At 35.6% G+C, this 17,151-nt stretch overlaps 1 protein-coding gene across 23 annotated transcripts in view; it reads right to left on the minus strand.

The window, feature by feature from the left end:
• The window catches only part of sif (still life), a 1,051,963-nt gene that overhangs the window by 706,102 nt on the left and 328,710 nt on the right, over nucleotides 1–17,151 (minus strand). The window contains exon 1 of one of the 23 annotated variants that reach the window (XM_070097580.1): nucleotides 12,295–12,318. The exons of 18 other annotated variants lie outside the window; for them this stretch is intronic. Coding sequence is in view for 1 of the 5 variants with exons in the window: in XM_070097574.1 (XP_069953675.1) it covers nucleotides 10,820–10,901 (82 nt within the window). In the remaining 4 variants the exon portion in view is untranslated. Of the gene's footprint in view, nucleotides 1–6,507; nucleotides 6,689–9,529; nucleotides 9,790–10,819; nucleotides 10,917–12,294; nucleotides 12,319–17,151 lie in introns of those variants that run through there. 4 more of the 23 variants (XM_070097574.1, XM_070097578.1, XM_070097576.1 and 1 more) reach the window with 4 other exon arrangements.

The following is a 17,151-nucleotide window of genomic DNA, read 5'->3' on the forward strand; positions in this document are numbered from 1 at the left end:
CAAGCCAGAGAGCCAGCACCACCAGACAAGCTAGACCCAACACCACCAGACAAGCTAGAGACCCAACACCACCAGACAAGCTAGAGACCCAACACCACCAGACAAGCTAGAGAGCCAGCACCACCAGACAAGCTAGAGACCCAACACCACCAGACAAGCTAGAGACCCAACACCACCAGACAAGCTAGAGACCCAACACCACCAGACAAGCTAGAGAGCCAGCACCACCAGACAAGCCAGAGCCAGCACCACCAAACAGGTCATCTTACAGAAAAAAACTTTTACCTACATCTGGGTTTTTACTGTGACCAATAAGCACTAATAACAAATGAGACTTGTACTGCAGAAAATTGGGTACTTTGTTTGGCTCAGTGTAAATCTTTATTAAGTAGAGTAGTGACTATAAAAATAACTGACTTAATAAAGTCTTATACAGGTACTCCTGGACGTACCATGAGGTTATGTTCCAACAAACTCATCGTAAGTCAAAAATATCATAAGTCGAATACGAATATAATACGATAAATAAATAAATAAGTAATAACAACTGCCATTGAATAGGTAAATAAACAAATACAGCCTCTTCTAACTTAGTGATGTACTCGTTTACTGATGCCTCGGACTTATGACGGGCTCTCTGACCAGTATTTATACCTAAATAATGTATATTAGAGCTGATTTCCTCAATTCTCTTTATTACAATAAACAGTACACTGCTGTATAAACATTTAAAAATATACCAGAAATGTTATAAATGGTGTAAAGGTGACATTTTAACAATATCAAAGATGGTAAACACAAATCCACTACCATTATAGTATGCTCCTCGTTTAGCGACGAATTCGTTTACCGACGGGGTCTTAGGAACCTAACTCTGTCGTTAAGTGAGGAGAGGCTGTAATTCCTTTAACTAAATACCAATATTGAAAAGTAAATTAATTACAAGTTAGGGACTCGCTGCCTTCATCTTGGGTAATTATCTTAACCCTTTGAGGGTCGGTCATGTACTTGTATGTCATTGCAGCCAGGGTTGGTCACATACTTCTACGCGTAAATTCTAGCACCTTCAAATCTGGTGGAAGAAAGCTGGCAGGCCTACATATGAAAGAATGGGTCTGCGTGGTCAGTGTGCGCAGTATAAAAATAATTCTGAAGCACGCAGTATATAATGAGAAAGAAAAACTCCGACCATGTTTTATGTTTAAAACAGCGACTCTGCAGTCTATTTTTGTACGGTATTTATGGTTGTAGTCTCATTTGATAGAATGGAAGATATACTACAGAAATAGAGATGATTTTGATTGGTTTCACGATGACAAGTATCTTGAAACTCAGCTCAAATTAGCGAAAATGTTCGATTTTTGCTGATGTTCAAGAGTAAACAAATCATGCCGCAAGTCCAATACACATCAACTGGTGAGTCTAATATTCTTTCACAAGTGCGTTGATATTATTTATACCATTTTTGCAATGATGCAGTAGTATACACAACAATAAATCTTCTATTTTTTGTAAGAATAAAAATTTGAAATGGAAAGCAAATGTATTATAAGAGAGGCCTGGAGATGTGACTAATGAACAGATAATATGTTATTTAAGTGCCAGGAATGTCTGTCATGTTTATTTTGAACCCTATTTTGAAATTGGCATCTTTTGAAATTTGTGAAATTGGCCAAATTGCCAATTTCTGACCACTTTATTAGGTGGTTTCTGGTACTCAATAGAATAAATGGAGTTCTAGTAAAATAGCTATGATTTTAGTTGACTGGAACATTGGAATTGGACAAAAATAGGGCTCAAAATGGGTGAAATCGCTGATGCGTAAATATCGTCACGACCGCTAACTTTGTGAGACCATAATTCCATGGGTTTTCCATCAAATTTCATACTTTTGGTGTCATTATGATCAGAAAAAGATTCTCTATCATTTCAGAAGATTTTTTTTTTATTTTTTTTTCAAAAATTTGTCGACCCTGAGAACGAGTTTGGGAGAAGGCCTCTTGACCCACAAAGGGTTAAGTTTCGTCTCCAAAGTAATTGCTTTTACACCATCGTAAAGACAAATATCACTAGTCAAACCATCGTAAGTCGAGGAGCACCTGTATGGAGCCAAACCTTTTCTTTATGCGTTTGTTCTGCAATGTGTGTCTTGTCTTTCCTATTGTCAGCACTATAATATTCACCTCCAACAAATGAGATTGATGTTTATGAAATATGGATAAAAAGAGAGGATCTTATGGGCCTTTGGTGAAAGGAAACAAAGTATGAAATAAGTTTCAATTTCTGGGGTATACATGGAGTATACCTGGAGAGGGTTTCAGGGGTCAATGTCCCCGTGGCCTGGTCTGAAACCTGGCCTCGTGTACCAGTACGCTCTTTTATAAAACTATTCCATACACTGTAGATACACAAATAACCTGCACACAGGAGAATGAAACTTATCATGATGTTTTGGTCTTTCTAGAACCATTAACTAGTCACATAGTGACTAGTTAATGGTCACAAATAGTCATATAGTGACTAGTTAATTTTGTACTAGGACCATTAACTAGTTACTATGTGACTAGTTAATGGTCCTAGTACAAAACTGAAAAGGTGCTCCCAAATTTGAATATCACATACTATTAAGATCTCAAATACTATTCAGTTTCAGACGTATTTTTTCAGTCATATTTACAAAAATACTGACTATATTGAAGAGTTTTATAAGAGAGCTGACTATAGTCATTACAATTAATCATTTATTTTTGAATTCTAGCCTCATACACAAAAAATCAAACCTGTAACATTCAAGATGAATCATATGCAGAGTAAAATTTATGGAGAAATGATGCTATATAGTTGAGGAATTAAGAGCAAGAAGCAGAGAAATGTCTTTTAAGAAGATACAAGAAAGTGGAATGAAAGCCGCAAACCATGGAATGAATGGGATTTTAACCCATGGTTTGGCTTGTTTGCAATTGCATTATTAAAATTCTGTGAGTCGGGAAAGTCTCAAGACAAAATGGTAAAGATTTGTAATGGCATTACGGAATGTGCAAATGAGGCGGAGTGCAGAACATGCGACAAGAACAAATGTGGCAAAAAATTTAATAAAAAAGTTATGTCAAAAAGAATTGTAATAGCAGATCTTGTATGATTGATGAGTTTTGTTGGAGAAGATCTGCAAGTAAATACGAGAGTCTCCTTTACAAGTCAGTGAATGCAGAGGATAATGGAGCACTCTTTGACTTGATGCATGAATAGTGATACTGTATTATTAAAATACAGGCAATAAACCCTCAATTTAATGCAGTAATGGACCTCAATTTAACAGACTTTGGAAATGTGGATCAAATGATTCAGAAACAGTGGACAAAGTTCATTAGTTACACAATTATTCTTTATTACTACAATCATAGCAAAACAATCATCTTTATCCACCACAATCACCATTACCAGCCAACATTTTACCCCCCACCCATTAGTTTATTAAACTGAGGGTTTATTATCACACAAAGACGAAGAGTTACATAAATGAAAGGCACCATGTGACCACACACCTGATGTGTATAAAGGCAAGTAACGCACAACAAGCATTTTAGACATTTTGCTCAGGACTTAGTCTCATCACACCTTAATACAGCTCACTCCTAAGTGAAATATCTAAAACAGTCTTAATCTTTATTATATGTCTTTATACCAACGTGCCAGTTTGTTGCCCCAGTCACCATACCTGGTGTCTTGGGATATGGTTCCTGAAAGGTATAGCATCAATAAAGTACTGTATGAATAACTAAAGTGTAAGGAACACTTATCAATGCTTAATAATAACCCAGATGGAGACAGAAACTCAGGAGATTAATTGATCTGTAACATTTCAACCCCCTTCTGGGTTCCTCCTCTGCTGAAGAGGATCCCAGAAGGGGGTCAAAATATACAGATCAATTAAACTCCTGAGTTTCTGTTTACATGTGGGTTATTATAAAGTACATTGGTACTTTGACTTAAGAGTACCTCAACTTATGAGTTTTCAGAGTTACAAGCCATCGCTCAGTGATTTTTTTGCTTTGAGTTGTGAGCCAAAATCCCAGCGTTTAGTGCTTTTTATGCAGTTATTTTGCCAAATTTCGTTTTTCTAACCATGGGTCCAAAGAAAGTAAGTGCAAAGAACAGTGCTGAGAAGAAGAAGAGGATGATGTCCATTAAATTAAAGCATGAAATCATAGAAAAACACGAGAAAATCACTTTTGTTTCAGTGTTTTCCTTATGAAACTAGTGATCTAGTGCGGTTAGCCTTGCAAACACTCTGTTTTTTTCTTATAATAAGACCTCAGAAGGGCAAGAATGGGAAGATATGATCAGAGAGATAATTATTTTTACCCCGAGAGTGGCTGCCACCACTCATCACATAATGACATATTTTATTCATTCTAGAGTAGTATACATCATGTTTCTATATGTATTATTTATATCGTTTATTATATCATATTAGATCAACTGTGATAAATAAATAAGCCATAGAGTTGATAGCGTTATACTGAAGTATTTTCCCCTGCCTCCTGAGAGCCAGGAATTCTGCTGGAATGGATTAATGGCATTTCAATTAATTTCAGTGAGGAAAATTTATTTGATATACGAGCAAATTGAGTTACGATCTCGGTCACAGAACGAATTAAACTCGTAAGTCAAGGTACCACTGTACTGTACATTTATGCAGAATGAAATAGCAGCCAGATCCTCATTAGTGTGAGTTTGAATAGTGTGAATTTCAATTTAGTGTGAAATTTATTAATGAAGTATTTCCCCCCTCCTGCTGAAATCGTGAATAAAAATTATACATGATCCAAATAGTGAAAATTAGAATAATGCAACCACTTCCTGGGATTCATTATTAGCACTGTTCGAGACCTGGCCATACTGTACTGCACTGGGTATAAATACAGCGAAACTTATTTACATTTCTGCGAAGCACACATTACTGTATCCATCAACTTCCAAAACAAGAGATCCTAACTATAAAGTGAGAAACAAAAGTTTCAAAAAGAATACTAAAAAGCTTCAAAAAGGCGGGTTGATAGAATGTCTCGGAAGATGAGATGTAAAGCTTTACAACCACTGGAAACTCTAAAAACTTTATGAGAAAGTAAATGCTGAAGACAGGACCATAAGCATAGCTCTGTTCTTGTAGCTACCAGCAGAAAACTAAAAATAAGTAATTCCAAAGAGTTTTGAGCAGGTCTAAAGCTAATAGATAAAGAAATGTATGATAAATATGACATTACATACATTGTATGTGAAGATCATTTCATGGTAATATTTTACTTCACAAAATGCAGTAATAATTCTGTGGAGTGCACATTATTCTGAGATTTTAGAGTAAGATTACAGAAAAATTTGCAAGATAGAATTACTTGTGAAACATTTATCAGACCAATTATCAGCAAGATAAGTTACATCATAGCTAAAATTTGACATGAATTAAAAACAAACTATCTTGCAAGTGTTTCTGTGTATCTGAGTTACTTTTTTGGCTGAGTATTTTAAATATAATTATATATATAAAATTTAAGTTAAAATATAAATTTACAAAATGTGGGAAGAATATTGGCTAGGTTACATAATCAAGAATTAAAGATCAGTATACGAAGGTAATACAAAACAATCCTGAGAATGCAAAAGTTGATACTCAAGAAACTCCTACGTACAATGGAACTACGTATATGAAAAAAAAAATATAAATTAAAAACAATTAGTTTTGAATGAAGATTAGAATAGGTTCATTTCTAGGACTCATCAATACCATAAACCACAATATGTTTCTTTTGAATATATCTTTTCCAATATAGATGTCCTCACTTTATGGTGGTTCATTTAATGCAAATTTATTATTATGCAATATCCCATTTTTATTCATAATTAGGTCATGCTATTCCTTTTATTGACAACCTTTAAGACCTAATCATAAATAATAAACCAAACATACATTACCTAATAATATGCTGGAGATTTCAACATTAACTCATCAAATTTGAAGATCTGCAAATAGCTGGCCTCCTGAACATGTATAGCTATGTATTTGCTACTGTTAATACTGTACCATCAATAACTAAGTCAACAAGAATTTCAAAGACAACTACATCCTCACTTGTGTGACCATATCTAGACCTATATTATAGCTTGTCACAAAGCAGGAATAATCACTGACAATACTACTGATCACTCCCTCACCTTCCTCATAAGCAACATAGGTAAGCTGATACTCAGGGCTTGCAAGACCTCACTCTGGCTCTGTGATAAGACATCAGTTAATAACATTAACATGCTGACATTGACTGGCAGAGAGAATTTACCGAAAATCAAGAAACTGACATATGTCTGCATTCTCCTACAAAAAACACAAAAAACTTAAGGCCTCTACTATGGGCACTTTCCTATAAAAATCCAGTAGGTCACAACAAAAAGATTAAACACTATGTGTGTTTCCTTACACCTGCTGCCCCTGTTCACCTAGCAGTAAGTAGGTACCTGGGTGTTATTCAACTGTTGTAGGTGGCACCCCCTGCAGTGGTAGTATACCTTAGATAGGGCTGGGCTTTGAAATAAGTTGAGGTAGGATAACAGCTCTTAACCTGTAAAATTGAAGTGTAAAAAATAATGCATACTCAGGTCCTTTGAAAATAAAACATAACTAAGAGAAACAAAACAGATTGGGATTACTGTTTACAGAATAGTCAAAATTATACAGCAAGACTCACCTAACCAACAACAAAATCTATGCAACTACATTATGCTTACAAATTTAATAAAATAAAGGGGATATGAAAAAAGAGCTGGAAAAACTGTTGCAAATTCTGGGCTTTAGAAAATTAACCAAAGCCAAAGAAATTGTTCTAATCAAACCAAATGAACCTTCTACCCAGCCTGCTGAAACACCCAATAAACTAAATGATTTCTTCTCAACCACCTCCAGGTTCCAGGTTTATTCTACTGGATCAAGTCTAGCCAGTAAAATCACAAATTCCAATGCTCAAGCAAACAATTACCTTCTCAAGCTCTCTGTACCTATCCCTACCTAATTTTACTGAGGTTTCTTCGGTAATAAATTCACTGAAAAGTAAGGCAAGAAACTTTACTAATATATGTATCATAATTAATATAATAGGAAAAACTTATGTATTATCACCTATCATTACAATATTATTCAACAAATTATCAACCATACATAAGATTGTGAGGGTTACCCCAGTACACTCAATACATGTTAACAATTACAGGAATATAAACTTGCTTTTATTTAAAATTTCTGAAAAACTAATTCATAAATGAGTTTACTCCTTCTTAGTTTTTCACAATATACTTAACCCTTGCCAGTTTGGTTTTAGGTTTAGAAAAGTAAAAATAATGCAATAAACAAAATGTTTTATCTTATGAATCTCTTGAAAACAGCAAATAGTTTATGTTCATCTTTGTTGACCTAAGGAAAGCTTTAGATACAGTAAACCATAACATCTTGCTTCTTACATTAGAAGATTATGGTATCATACTCTTGCATAATTAAAATACTACATCAAGAACAGACACCAACATATCTCCATCAATGACACTCATCAATTCAACCTATTAACGTAGGAGGGCCTCGAGGCAGTGTCCTTGGCCCCCTGCTATTCCTCAATGTCAATGAATTTCCTAATGAATCTACAGGAACTTAAATCAGTGTTGTTTGCAAATGATACAAATTCTGTCATCTCCCATTCAGATCTGGCTCTCCTCTACAACACTATTAATGATGAGCTCACAAAGATATCTACTTAGATGATAACCAACAGACTCACTCTTAATACTGATAAGACTTTCTACATAATGTTTGGGAGCAGAGATAAAAATGTAGAACTGAATATAATGATAAACAATTTACTCATTATAAGAAAAGATAAGGAAAAATTCTTAGGTCTTCACGTTGATCCTCTTATCCAGCACATAGTCAAGGTCTCCAAGACAGTGGGCATTCTTTCTAAGATATGTTACTATGTGCCTCAAACAACATTAACTACTCTGTACTACCCTCTAACCTATCCTTACCTCACTTCAGATATTTGTGCCTGGGAAGCTACTACAACAAATCACTGAAAGCCAATAATAACTCAACAGAAAACTGCTAATCTTATGGTGCTAGGAACAATAAGATTAGCTCAGCTTCTGCAACTATATATTGTTAATTACATACATATAAATATGAAAAATATCAATAGGAAATTAGGAATACTGTAAAATAAGGGTACATCACTGCCACTGGGTGTAGCCATCTACCTCAGATGAACCAAGAATGCAGGAAACAGAACAAAAGTCAAATAGAATAACTAACAAGATAATTTTATTGGGTTTAAAGTCCAAGAGTAGTGCCCACAGTTCACTGTTGCAATGCAACAATGCAACAGTCCACTCTACTGCGGTTACCTCACCCACACCAGGTTGCAGTGCTGTCAAAGGATATTATTTTTTCAAAGGAGTAAACTAAAAGTTTATATTCTTAGAAATTCCTAGGACAGTGTTTGGCTCCTCAAAGAACACTAGAGAGATATACCAGTCACAATAAGGCAAACTTAAAAAAAAAAAAATACAAATTTACCATTAAATGCTTATCAAAAACTATATGTAAAACTTTTACAGATTAGCCCTACACTAACTCTGCCTAAAATGTTGTGCATAACTACTGAAGAACCTTTTTTAATGTAAATTCAATGTTAACCCACACATTGTAATACGTGTTTTAAAAAATAATGATTATACTTATTGCAAAGTAAGCAAAACTGAAAAAGAATAACTTTAATTAAGATGATATTTCAATATAATGCAAAAACCGGGAACTAGTATAAACAGGAACTAATATAAACAGGAACTAGTAATGTAAACATGAAATGAAGAGAAAATTATATTTTGGATCATGTCTGGCTGAAGGCTGACCTTTCATCACGTCTATCAAACTTGATGGAGCTCAATCCTCACCAAATGATAAAGTTAAATATACAGTAATTTCATGAACATGGAAATGGAAATAAGTTACTTTGTCTGACTGTTTTTGGGTTATCCCAGGTTCTCTACCCATATGCTGTTATATATGATAATCTATGTAATTGTACATATTTGTGTATACTTGAATAAACTAACTTACTTAACATTTATGCAATTTACCAATTCTATGACTATGTCAATGCACGTTTAACTGTAGGGCTGTATAAAATGCACTGCATACCTATTGGACTTTTCTGTGTGACAGAACATTGTACTGTATAATGTACATAAAACCCTGATAACACAGATTCCAGTGTTATGGATTTCAGATATAACAGACAAAATATTTGGCCAGAAAAATGTTCAATACAAAGGACCAAGTTTGCTGTATCAAGATTTTGAGATTTTGTCCATTAGCAGTAGGGTGTCTGGTAGGCTCCCCCATACAATAGACTAAGTCCAATGAACTGAGATTCTATACCCAAGTAGGAGGGGAGGAGAAAAAAAAAACTTGAAAAAGAGAGAAGAGTGTACTCACTTATACATAGTACATGGTTGCAGGGACTGAGTCACAACTCCTGGCACCTCTGTGTATGTGTGTACTCATGTACTTATGGTTGCAGGGGTTGAGTCACAGCTCACTCTTGTGGTACTCACCTAATTGTGGTTGCAGGTCGAGTCACTCTGTGTGTGTGTGTGTGTGTGTGTGTGTGTGTGTGTGTGTGTGTGTGTGTGTGTGTGTGTGTGTGTGTGTGTGTGTGTGTGTGTGTGTGTGTGTGTGTGTGTGTGTGTGTGAATGTGAGCTTGTGCACATGCATGTGTGTGTACTCACCTACTGGTGGTTGCAGGGGATGAGTCACAGCTCCTGACTCCAGGTGTATATGTGTCTACCCAGAGGGTATTCTGGGGATCAATGCCCCTGTGGCCCAGTCCATGACCAGGCCTCCTGGTGGATCAGGGCCTGATCAACTAGGTTGTTACAGTTGGCCGCACATAATCCAATGTACAAACCACAGCCCGACTGATCTGGCATTGACTTAGTATCTGTCCTGCTTCCTCTTGAAGGCAGCCAGGGGTCTATTGGTAATTCCCCTTATGCCTGGTGGGAGGCTGTGTGTACTCACCTATTTGTGGTTGCAGGGGTAGAGTCATTGCTCCTGGCCCTGCCTCTTCAATGGTCACTGCTGGGTCACTCCCTCCCTGCTCCATGAGCTTTATTATACCTCTTCTTAAAGATATGTATGGATCCTGCCTCCACCACCTCCCTTTCCTGTCTATTCTGCTTCCTGACAACTCTGTGACTGAAAAAATGATTCCTAAAATCCCTGTGATTCATCTGAGTCTTCAGCTTCCAATTGTGACCCCTTGTTAGTGTGTCCCATCTCTGCAACATCCTGTCCCTGTCCACCATGTTGATTCCTCTCAACATTTCATACTATGCTGTTATCATATTGTCCCTCCTGTCCTCCAGTGTCGTCAGGTTGATTTTCCTTAACCTCTCCTCGTAGGACATACCCCTTAACTCCGGGACTAGTCTCACTGCAAACCTTTGCATTTTCCCTAATTTCCTGATGTGCTTGGCCAGGTGTGAGTTCGAAACTGGTGCTGCATACTCTATGGGCCTCTGTGTGTGTGTGTATGTGTGTGTGTATGTGTGTGTGTGTGTATGTGTGTGTATGTGTGTGTGTATGTGTGTGTGTATGTGTATGTGTATGTGTGTGTGTATGTGTGTGTGTGTGTGTGTGTGTGTGTGTGTGTGTGTGTGTGTGTGTGTGTGTGTGTGTGTGTGTGTGTGTGTGTGTGTGTGTGTGTGTGTGTATGTACTCACCTATTTGTAGCTGCAGGGGTCGATTCACAGTTCCTGGCCTCACCTCCTTGCTGTGTGTGTGTGTGTGTGCGTGCACAAGCATGTGCGTATGTGTGTGTCTAGCAGGCTCTTCATACAACGTACAAAGTCCACTATACTGGCTATTTCAATATAACATACTCATTTAAACATCCCCCCTACCGTCCCCCCATTAGTCTGTTATACCGAGGTCTCACTATGAAACTATTTAATACCATGGAAAATAAACTTTACTAGTCTAAACAAAAAGACTTGCTCTACATAGCATGTTTTTTATTCCCACTTGTCTGTTGCCTCGGTCACTAGAACAATCACAACTGCTAAGTAAACTGTAAATACTGAGTCAATGCAAAATCAAAGGATAAACAAAATTATAAGTTATCAAGAAAAAGCATTAGCTACCATTAAAACTCAGATAAATACCATAAAGACAGAGATAGAGACAACATGAAATAAACTAAGGGAAACAAACCAAAAGTAATAAATTAGGCTGTGATAAATCGAGTGATAAAAACTTAAGAAATAGCAACAGACTCATCTAGGTTCATCTGGTATATAATACCAAGAAGTTGGGGTTAAAAATCAACAAGTTGTAGTTAAAGATTGACAAGTTGGGGTTAAAGATTAACAAGTTGGGGTTAAAGATTAACAAGTTGGGGTTAAAGATTAACAAGTTGGGGTTAAAGATTAACAAGTTGGGGTTAAAGATTGACAAGTTGGGGTTAAAGATTAACAAGTTGGGGTTAAAGATTAACAAGTTGGGGTTAAAGATTAACAAGTTGGGGTTAAAGATTAACAAGTTGGGGTTAAAGACATTTCGTTCTACAAATGCTTGGGTCCTGGGATTAAGTGAACAAGGTCCCATGACAAGGTAAAGGAAACTGCCATAACTTTCAAATTAACAAAATTTTGAATCATTCTAAACTACTAAAGAAAACTGGTGACAGACACAGCAGTTATTGTTTTCAACTTCGCTAAACAAGACAATATATCGTGAAATGAAATGATGAAGAAATATGACAAATCAGGGAGATCACAAAATGCTCTGACAATTCAACAATAAAAAACACACACTCAGAATATGAATATGGAAAAAATCGAAAAACATAAAAAAAGATGAACAAAGAACACAATGATTAACACACATACACATGTTCAACAATGGAGAAATTTGCAAACAGAAAAACTAAAATTATTATTATTATTATTATATTAATGGAAGGTGCTAAGCTTGTAAAGGTCATACAGTGTTGTCTGACAGAAAAAAGATGGAGAGGGAAGGGCAAAGTTAAAGGTGGAAAGACACTTGGTGCAGAGCAGACCTTTATCATAGAAAGCCTTTCACTCTTGGTAGACCTTTACCAAGTCACTTGATAAAACTCTACCCAGAGAAAAACATGTTAACAGTGTAAGACTTGAGTAGTACATATATGTATGTGACAGTACACACCACTTACAGTCATGATCCCTGGCTATGTTGACATCAGCATAACCAGGGACCATGACTATAAATGGTACTATCACTCATATATGTACGTACTACACAAGCATTACACTCTTAACAAACATCATCTAAAAATGGCATTTCATCTGTACCAATTGCTTTTTCTTTTCATATTTGTTGGCAATACCTGCCGTTTTATATGGAGGTTTTGAGGGAAGAGCATCGACTGAAAGGATGTAGCACTTGAGGGACATGACTAATATTTCATGTAGACAAAGGAAAGAAAAAAAGGGTTAACAATGTTGGTGGTAATAGTGGAAGAAAGCAAAGTCAAAACAACATGAAGATCAAATTTTAGATTGTGTAATAAAATACTGATGGCACCTAATGAAGAGGGAAATCCAGGAGTAATCATAGACAAAAAAAATTGTCAATGAAAGATTGGGTAAATGAAATGGTGAGAAACTCTTTGACACTACACTAGTCATCCTACCGAGGGCCTTCACAAACACTGAATGAAAAAAGGTTACTGAAATGAAGCTGGATGTTTTAGCAGTGACAGATGCAAAACTAAAAGGATTGGAAGAATTTGAATGGAAAAAAAGTAGAGGACATTATGCCAGGTGAACTAAGAAAGTGAGAGCCAAAGAAGAAATAATGATAATGCCATATAAACATTTGTGAAAAGACAGTGGGTTAAATTTTTACTTTGGGAATTGTGCAATTTAAAACAGAGGTAACCAACTTGCCATTGAAGGGCTGCTTGAGGCCCTTAAAAGACTTCTGTGCAACCTTTCAGCCATTTAAATAAATTTTTTTGGAGTCTTGTGAGGATATTATTAGAATTTTTAAATAGGATACAAAAGTGAAAACAACATTATAAATAAAGTAACAATTAAAATTAACATCAAGTGGCAAAGTTTGGATTCAATTTCATGGAATGTGACCAATCAAATATGAGGGTGAGCAAATGCTGCCTTTGTTAATAGGAAATACAGAACAGGGTATTATACTGTAATACATTTTTAATATTTACATTGTGCTGTCATATTTACAGTACTTCAAGAAAAATTAGGCCAAGTATGTGCAGGTTTATTATATGCTTTTTCTTGGGTTCCAACCCCACCCAATACTTAAAATATTCATCAATATATTTACCAGTATTTTGCTTTCTTTAAATTATTATAGGAGTTGCAGTATACTAAATGGGATTTTTTTTATTTTACATAGATAGGATGAAACTGAATGATGCATACTACAAAGTATGTACTATATAATAAGAGAAATAGAAGAAGAGAGAAAGAATTATAAGGGAATAAGTCTGCAAAGAATACATAGCAAAGTATACTTCAAAACAGTTTCTTATAGAAGGACTGCTGAGGAACAAGGTGGATTTAAAAACAGTAAAGATTATGTGGACCAAGTATATTTAGATTAATTCATAAAAGATAAAGATAAGAAGCAATTTATTTCATTTAAGGCTTTAGAAATGGTATGATAAGAGTGTACAGGAAAGCAATATGACTGGTGTTGCAAATGCATGAAACAGGTAATAAGATGCTTAAAATTGTAAAATATTTTTATGCAAAAAAAAGGCTCAGGTTAAGGGTAGAGTATTTTCAAGTAAAAGTGTGCCTTTGACAGGAGTGTTTAATGTCACTATGATCATGAAAAAGTGAATGTTAAGAGTGATGGGAAAAGGTGTTGAGTCCAATTTAAAGTGGGACCTGATACAGTTGATCTTTTTTTAAGACTCATTATGAGTGATTTAAAAGAAAAGTTACAGAGGTTGGTAGAGGTGCTAGGAGGAGTTTTAAAAGAAGAAACTTCAAAATGAGCACAGAAAATAAAATGTGATTAGACTAAGTAGCCTAAGCAACAATAGATTGAACATAAGAATGGAGTGAAGGAATATGGAGGAAGTAAATGTACAGTAGAGTTCCAAATAACACACATCCACACAACATGCTTGAAATAAAATACGAGTGAAATGCTGTACCCAAGTTCACATTACATGGTAAGAGAGACTTAGTGTAGCACACTATAACATGCCATAAATTTTGGAAAAAATAAGCATCAGTTCACATGCCAAATCTTGTTCAAACATGCCATGGGATGTAGTCCCTTAACCTGCAGCTAGCCTACATGCTAGACAATTGTTTGCAGGGAGAAAACTTAGTCTCACCCTTGCTGTCAACAGATGCCCGCACTTTAAGTTGCTCTTTACTGATTTTTTACATTTTCATCGTCCCATCTCATCTCTGAATATTAACCATCGCTAGAGGTGCCAAGAAGAATAAGCATGAATCTTTGATAGTATTGAAGAGAGTGTAAATTTTATTATGCTTCATGGTGGTGCACAACTGCTCATACGATACTTTAGTTTGTGTTTGTCAAACAAGTGTTGATATTTTCAGTATTTCATCTCGTTTCTGGTTATTAACCATGGCACCCAGGTGGAACACTAGTGATGCTGGAGGTCCCAAGAAAGAATACCTGATGGTGCTATAGCACACGTTAATTTTAATATGCTTGGGATGGTGTACGTATGACACCTTACTCTGTAAGAACCCCAGTCAACCACCCATCTCAGTCCAGCAGGGTCACACCAACTCTCTCCACACATTTCAACATTATCACATACCACCAACTAGAATTTAAGTTAAGGAAAGAAAAAATTGTTTTACATAACAATGGGTGGCTATTTTTGTAAATCTCAAGAACATAACCCTACTTTTTCCATATATTTTTCAATCCATGTAACACACTCTCACACAAAATACTGTTTTTCAGGACTGTAACAAGTGTGTTATGTGGAACTCTACTGTACTTTGATATTTGGAAGTGTATGTGTCAGAAAATTAGTATGAAAAAGGAGGTGAATCACATAACAGATAAGAGTAAGAAAGCAAACAGAATGAAGAGCCTGTGGAAAGAAAGACGTTTGGTGGTGCCAGCGCTTCTCTATGGGTGTGAGGAATGGTCTTCAAGTGTTCTAGCAAAATACCCAAAATGCCACAAAATTATTATTATAGCTATGATACATATATTGTATAATTATTATTTTATCTATATATATACAGTGGACCCCCGCATAACGATTACCACCGAATGCGACCTCCGAATGCGACCAATTATGTAAGTGTATTTATGTAAGTGCGTTTGAACGTGTATGTTTGGGGGTCTGAAATGGACTAATCTACTTCACAATATTCCTTATGGGAACAAATTCGGTCAGTACTGGCACCTGAACATACTTCTGGAGTGAAAAAATATCGTTAACCGGGGGTCCACTGTATATATATATATACAGTGGACCCCCGGTTTATGATATTATTTCATTCCAGAAGTATGTTCAGGTGCCAGTACTGAGCGAATTTGTTCCCATAAGGAATAATGTGAAGTAAATTAGTCCATTTCAGACCCCCAGACATACACGTACAAACGCACTAACATAAATACACTTACATAATTGGTCGCATTGGGAGCTGATCGTAAAGCATGCATGCATATATATATATATATATATATATATATATATATATATATATATATATATATATATATATATATATATATATATATATATTTATATATATATATATATATATATATATATATATATATATATATATATATATATATATATATTTATATATATATATTTATATATATATATATATATATATATATATATATATATATATATATATATATATATATATATATATATATATATACATATATATATATATATATATATTATATATATATATATATATATATATATATATATATATATATATATATATATATATATATATATATATATATATATATATATATATATATATATATATACAGTGGTTCAGGGAAACCGGCAGGCCGGACTTGAGTCCTGGAGATGGGAAGTACAGTGCCTGCACTCTGAAGGAGGGGTGTTAATGTTGCAGTTAAAAAACTGTAGTGTACAGCACCCTTCTGGCAAGACAGTGATGGAGTGAATGATGGTGAAAGTTTTTCTTTTTCGGGCCACCCTGGCTTGGTGGGAATCGGCCAGTGTGATAATAAAAAAATAAAAATATAATATATATATATATATATATATATATATATATATATATATATATATATATATATATATATATATATATATATATACACAGTGGACCCCCGCTTAACAATCACCTCCCAATGTGACCAATTATGTAAGTGTATTTATGTAAGTGCGTTTGTACGTTTATGTTTGGGGGTCTGAAATGGACTAATCTACTTCACAATATTCCTTATGGGAACAAATTCGGTCAGTACTGGCACTTGAACATACTTCTGGAATGAAAAAATATCGTTAACCGGGGGTCTACTGTATATGTCGTTCCGAATATGTAAAACTGGTCAATTAGCAAGAACTCGTTTAAAATTAAGTCCTTTCCAAAATTTTCTCTTATACCTGGAGTTTACCTGGAGAGAGTTCCGGGGGTCAACGCCCCCGCGGCCCGGTCTGTGACCAGGCCTCCTGGTGGATCAGAGCCTGATCAACCAGGCTGTTACTGCTGGCTGCACGCAAACCAACGTACGAGCCACAGCCCGGCTGGTCAGGAACCGACTTTAGGTGCTTGTCCAGTGCCAGCTTGAAGACTGCCAGGGGTCTGTTGGTAATCCCCCTTATGTATGCTGGGAGGCAGTTGAACAGTCTCGGGCCCCTGACACTTATTGTATGGTCTCTTAACGTGCTAGTGACACCCCTGCTTTTCATTGGGGGATGTTGCATCGTCTGCCAAGTCTTTTGCTTTCGTAGTGAGTGATTTTCGTGTGCAAGTTCGGTACTAGTCCCTCTAGGATTTTCCAGGTGTATATAATCATGTATCTC

Source organism: Cherax quadricarinatus, chromosome 58 (assembly GCF_038502225.1).
Source record: "Cherax quadricarinatus isolate ZL_2023a chromosome 58, ASM3850222v1, whole genome shotgun sequence".
NCBI lineage: Eukaryota > Metazoa > Arthropoda > Malacostraca > Decapoda > Parastacidae > Cherax > Cherax quadricarinatus.